At 34.8% G+C, this 6,571-nt stretch overlaps 1 protein-coding gene across 1 annotated transcript; it reads left to right on the top strand.

Annotated features, from left to right (window-relative positions):
* Positions 1 to 4,290: 4,290 nt before the first annotated feature.
* Positions 4,291 to 6,105, top strand: LOC140831041 (uncharacterized). The gene is made up of 3 exons (XM_073194746.1): positions 4,291 to 5,173; positions 5,307 to 5,485; positions 5,630 to 6,105. Exons 1-3 carry the CDS (start codon positions 4,391 to 4,393, stop codon positions 5,763 to 5,765), a joined length of 1,098 nt encoding a protein of 365 aa, XP_073050847.1. The 5' UTR covers positions 4,291 to 4,390; the 3' UTR covers positions 5,766 to 6,105.
* Positions 6,106 to 6,571: the final 466 nt, after the last annotated feature.

Raw genomic sequence — 6,571 nt, forward strand, 5'->3', positions numbered from 1 at the left:
GCCCCACTCTCTGACAAGTTCCAGCAACTTTCATGAATTTTATTACAAGATTTTAGCGCCACGTTCGTCCCGGATCGACCCTCACGCCATCTCCGCTTCGGTATCGTCGTTACGGTATTTTAAATATCAAAAACACGTATATTCTGTTCTTTCTGCATCGATCTTGTCATAGTATGCGTTGTGTATTTTTATGCGTGAAAATCCATGTGTGACGTTCGTCGTTTGAGCAGAAAATGGTTTGAATGCGTTTGAAATACTTTTTAGATCTGAAATCCCGTAACTCACTGTTCTGTTGAAAACTGCGATTTTTCTGTCGGGATTTTGAGAAAACTTTCAACTAGAAATTTGTAGAACTTTTTGATGCCTTCAATTTGATATAAAATTCGAGATTTTTGGATGAAAATTGAGTGAGTTATGATGTTTTTCGTGGGACTGCTCAAACTGCGTTTTCAGAAAAGTTATGATATTGATGTATCCTTGAAGTTTAATTGTTGCAGGCTTCGTTGGGGATCGACGGGTGATCGCTGCTGCGTATAGGTACCTTGTTTATGTTATTTGGACGGTCACTAATGGTCCATTTCCAGTCGATAGGCACTAAGTTGAATCAAGAGTCGTAGGAAGTAACATCGTGTTGAATTTTGAGTTGTGTCGTTGTTGTTGATGGTTTGTTACTCTTGGGGTAATGATAATGTTTACTTGGGTTTGGTATAATGCCTTAGTGTTCTAGGAACAACTCATGGTGTCGCTTCATAGTCCGTGTAATCGAGTCTAGGATGTTCAGCAAAGTATGTACAGAATTTTCGTAAGTTCGCGATCACAGTGGGTACACGGACCCGTACACGGACCCAGACCCAAGGTCCGTGCCTTTGTTTTCTTCTCGGCGTCTTTTTCCAGTATCTACACGGACCCCTACACGGATGAGGGCACGGGGTCCGTGCCTTTGGGTTTCACTTAGTGTATTCTTCCAGTGCCTACACGGATGTCCACCCGGACCCTGACACAGGGTCCGTGCCTTTGCTTCCTTTCGGTGTCTACTTCCAGAGTCTACACGGACCCCTACACGGATGTAGGTACGGGGTCCGTGTCCTTTGTTTTTGGGAAAAATAATTTAGTATGCTTTGAGGTTAGACGTCATGGTTTAGTGCAGGGATTATTAGGGTCGCGTCATGGGAAATTTTAGAATGTCCTAAGTAATGATTGAACTCGAGAGTAAGTATGATTTCTACGTTAAGTTATGCAAGTTAAGTATGCAATTTCATGCTAGTATGTGCAGCAACGGCCCCAGTCGAAGTCCAACGAATCCCTCAACGCCAAGTAAGATGTATGACGTGCAAGAAAATATTTTAAGTTTTTGAGGTATGCTAAATGTCTTGTGACCAAATTATGAATGTGTTTGGAAGTCGGTGAACGTGGCCGAGGACCTCTCCGCCCCGTTAAATTATGAACGGGTTAGATCGTGGTTGGAAAGCGTTAAATTATGAACGGGGACCAACCAGCCCGTTAAATTATGAACGGGGATCTCATGTATGCGGCAGTGGATACGTCCCTGTCAGCCCAGTACTGTGGTTTGTCTGATGAGGCGTTTATTATGTATGAGTCACTTGCTTTGAAACATCCTCTACGCAAAATGATGAAGTATGTATGTTCAAGTATACAGCATGTTTAAGAAAAGTTTATGTTGATGGCACGTCTAAGTATGTATGCACGTATGTTCAAGTTTTAATACGCAAGTCAAGTTTAAGTATGTATGTCATATTTTAAAGTTGCATGTGATTTTATTATGTACTACTCGTTACTACCAGTTTATACGTGTTGAGTCTTTAGACTCACTAGACTTGATCGATGCAGGTGAGTATGTTGATGAGGAGACAACAGGTGGCGACCAAGGGACAGGCTTGGACTGAGCGGGAGGATAACCCGAGGACCGCAATGTTTAAGTTTATGCAAAAGTTAAATTACTCTGATTCTATGTTTGATGCGAGATGTTTTGAGAAAACTTTTTTTTTAACAAAATCTTTATTGGGAATGGATGATGTAGTGACGACCGTATTGATTTTATTTTCATATTTAAGAAAATTTTTAATTTTTCCGCAAATTTTTAAGTATGAAAAGTACGGTACGTTACAAAAATCAACTTTATTTTGTTAAGATAAATAAATAAAATATTATATGCTACTGGAAATAATTTATTTTAGGCATATTCACAGTATACATTGCATCCCACGGCGTGAGATCATCATTCTAAAACCAACATAGCAAAACGCTGCTTTACTACTTTGAAGGAACTCAGAATTTTGACCCATGGGTATCAAAGTTTGACTTGTACACCTAGATTTTTTGTGTGCCATGCAAAATAATATTATATATTTTCTTTAAAACATACAAATTTATGCATAAAAAATAAATCTTTTCAATTTTCAATGTTAATTTTTTTAGGTTGAAACCAAACACTTCATTTTTATAGATTATTGTCCTAAAATCAAATGATGACTGAATTTTTTTAAGTAGCGTTTGGAAATGAAAGATTAGATTTCAAACCTACACCTTAAATCTATTTTGTTCAAAAATAGAATGAACAAAATAAAAGGAGTGATATCCCTTGTTTTAGTTAAATATATTTTTTATTTCGATTTCAAATTCATTACTCAACTTAAAACATTTTAAATTCATGGATTTCAATTAATTTTTTAATTTAAAATCTCTCGTAAATTCAAATCCATCGATTCAAATATAACTTTACAAAATGTTTATAAAAACCCGAGGACACGTGTACAATAATAGTTAGTTCAGCATGCATGTTACATGCAAAACGTGTTTTTTCATAATTATATTGTCCTACGTACATTCCATAAAAATAAAAAACGATCGACAAAAAATTGGAATGAGGTTTTAAATATATCATATTGGCCCCATGCATGGTAGCAAATGTAAATCCCACTCTCATATTGCCTCCATTATAGCAAATGTGAGTTCCATCACAAGGATTCATAGGCACGGGCGGAGCCACGGTACTTTTCACTCGGGCTGGTCCTAAATTTCTTTTAAAAATTTATATGTAATTTTTTCTATAATTTAATTTGGATAAATTTAATATTAATCCGCGTAGATTAATTTAAAATTTTAAAGGATTTTAGAGTTTAGAATTTTAAGCCGGATAGAATCGGATTCCTGACGTCGCCATTGTTCATAGGTATCCACTCGACCTATTTAGGGGTTTATTCCATCCTACCCATGTGAGCATTACTCTTATTATAGGATGAATGGCCAAAATTTGCCCATGCATATATAACCCATTTTTTAAAAAAAATTGTATGTGTAGCAAGATCTTACCCGTTGAAATGAAGTGAGGGTAGTGACCACATAAGTAGGATCTCATTAACCCTATTTAGACGAGTATGTGTTTGAGTAGGGTATCAAATCTTATGTAACCCGACATTTTACAATTTAATACAAAATTTTATATATGTATAATATATTTAGACGGTGCATTTATATGTTATATTATTACATTTATAATAATATAACAAGTTACACTATTTGACAAGTTTTATATAATCCTTTTTACTTATTTGTATTTAAATAAATATTCAAGCTTCAAAATTATATCAGAATGTCCTATAATATTTAACGATAAGGAAAAAACTTCAAGAAAAATGTGTTGATTAATTAGTTTGGCCAAGTTGATTTTGTAATAAGAGCCTTAACTTGAACTATTTTGTTTTTTTTTTTTTTTTTTTATTATTATCATTGTATTAATAAAAAATTAAAGATGTAAAAATATATAATAAATATAATTGTCGAACAAGTCTAATGAGTCTGATATGTCGAATCGGGTATGTGTTTAAGTTTTGAGACGGTCTCACGTATCTTTATCTGTGAGATCCGTCAACTCTACCGATATTGACAATAAAAAGTAATACTCTTAGTATAGAAAATAATATTTTTTCATGGATGACCCAAATAAGAGATCCATCTCACAAAATACGATGTGTGACCGTCTCACACAAAATTTTCCCTTAAATTTTAAATAATCTTCACAAAAAAAATGGATCGGATCGAAGGTCCTAGTGACCCGACCCATGATCATCCCAAGGATCACATGACTCTCTTTAATGCATCAAAATTGACCATCCCCACCCATGAAGAAAATGATATTTTTCTCTCTAACAGCTAGATTGTCCATTCTCCACCATTCATTACATCATCACTTTCTCTATTTGTGCATGCATCGTATGTTCCAGGAAATTTCACTTCAAATTTTCTTCTTCTTTTTTTTAAATCTCCACACGGTTTTCTCTGCTCTATATATATATTTACAAGGGAATCAATCTTTCTGAAACATTAAAGCAATAAAAAAATAAGTCTTTAAATTAACTGCGAAGCCAAAGAGATGATGCTAATTAGGAGCTCTTCTACACCAATTCTTGGATCCCTTCTCTCATCTTTCTCAGAAAGCCCCAATAATTACCATCATCAATCTGAATATCATGGCGCCACCGTGAAACACAGCACACTTCAGCTCGGTGGATCTCAAAAGTTCAGCAAATTTTCGCTACATTCTCCTTCTGTCGGTGAAATAAAAGCAACCCCGGATTTAAGTTCCAAGAAAGGATTTCGAAGGGTTCAATCTGAAGGGAACCTGGAAGATCAATTGGTTGATGCTTGTGCTTCGTACAATGTTGATGAGTTCGGTTTCTCCAACCAGTGTTTGAAGAAAGTTGGTCGAAAACCTGGCCGAATTAATTTGGAGGCAATCCCATCTATCTTATGTCGAAAGATGAGAACTTTTGATGAGTGTGAAGATAACGATGAGGAGTATGCTGAAGAAGAAGATGATTTTGAAGCGGAAGAAAGTGGGAATCTTTTTAAGGTGGAAAATTTGGTTTTGAAAGAGAAAAGGACCGATATGATTGGTTATGGCGGCTTGAAAACTGAAGGTGATAAAGGGAATATGTATCTAATAGCAGGCCTTGGCGTTTCTGATACCACTTCTCTCGATGGTGGTGGATATGTCCCAGGCGGCGGTAGTGGTGGAAGTTATAAACCTGTTGTCTTCGACAGAGACGATGGTGACAGCCAGGGTGTGAGCATCGAAGAACATTACAAGCGAGTGTTGCAAGAAAATCCAGGAAATCCGTTGTTCCTCAGAAATTATGCTCAATTCTTGTACCAGGCGAGTCCTTTTTTCTTACTCGCCAAGTACTTTACATATCCATTACTTTATTTCTTTTAAGCCATAGCAGTTTTAATAACAGAACTTTATTGCATAAAAGAAACTTACCTTCTAACAATTCGGTCTTGTGCAGAGAAAGGGAGAGGGAGACCTTCGGGTAGCGGAAGATTGCTATTCCAGAGCAATCTTGGCTGATCCTGAAGATGGTGAAATTCTGTCACAGTATGCAAAATTAATATGGGAATCCCAACATGACAGAGAGCGAGCCGCGAACTATTTCGAAAGAGCAATTCAAGCATCATCAGAAAACAGGTATGGAAAAGCAAGAAATCTGAAGCTGTAACACATTAATTCATCCGACATATAGGAACTCAGTAACAATAAATCTTAGACAAGTATATGTTAATGTTTTTCTCTCCTAAGTCCTAAGCTTCCATCGCTTCTGTGTTTTACCAGTTACATACAAGCAGCCTACGCTAGTTTTCTCTGGGATGCAGAAGATGAAGGCGAGGGAGAAAACAATGCGGCAGAGAACACCCATGTCAGGCCTCTAATCTTTCAACAGGGATCCATGGCTTCCGCTACTGCTTAGTGAAAGTTGAGATTACAATCCCAAGTAGGAACACAAGACGCTCGTCTTAGCACAAGTTTCCATGTTAGCATGATAAAATACTACATAATTAGCAGAGCTACATGCCAGGTATTGGAATTTCAGAATAGGTACCTTATCAAGAATGTGATCATCTAGCCACCCACCTCGTGGCTTCCAAATATGAGAGAGGTTTGCGTTTTATGTCCACAACTCACAACTTCACCCCAAATCAAAAAAAGAAAGCAAAAAAATGTAGTTATCTAAGTTTTGTAACTATAGCTAAGATTTTACTCATGTGATGTATGAAATATTATTTAATATAATTTATGTTTTAAATTAATAGTATTAGCGTTTGAATAATTATTATAATATAATGAATATATTTTAATTTTATATATTAATATACAAAATTATTTTATGAAAAATGTTTATATCATTTAAGAAAATGCTTAAATTAAGTTATCAATCTTCTGCGTCTAAAAGTGAATTTTTTATCATGGTTGAATGGAATTGTTACTAATAAAAAAATATTTAAAAAAAATTATGTTATTTTGTCTATCAAAACTTTAAACAACAAATAATATTTGTCAAAGAATCAAAATTTTTGCCAATTATTAGATGAATAAATTGTAATTGAAAATTTTAACTATTTTTTAGAACATTATAAAAATATTTTTTTGAAGTTATAATTAAGATATATAATAATAATAATTTATAGATAATCAATAGAATTCTTTTCAAAAGATAGAAAAACGTTATTATATTAAAAAATTGCATTTTATTTAATATGGTATAGAATAATGTAA

The sequence above is a fragment of the Primulina eburnea genome, chromosome 1 (genome assembly GCF_022965805.1).
Source record: "Primulina eburnea isolate SZY01 chromosome 1, ASM2296580v1, whole genome shotgun sequence".
Classification (NCBI taxonomy): domain Eukaryota; kingdom Viridiplantae; phylum Streptophyta; class Magnoliopsida; order Lamiales; family Gesneriaceae; genus Primulina; species Primulina eburnea.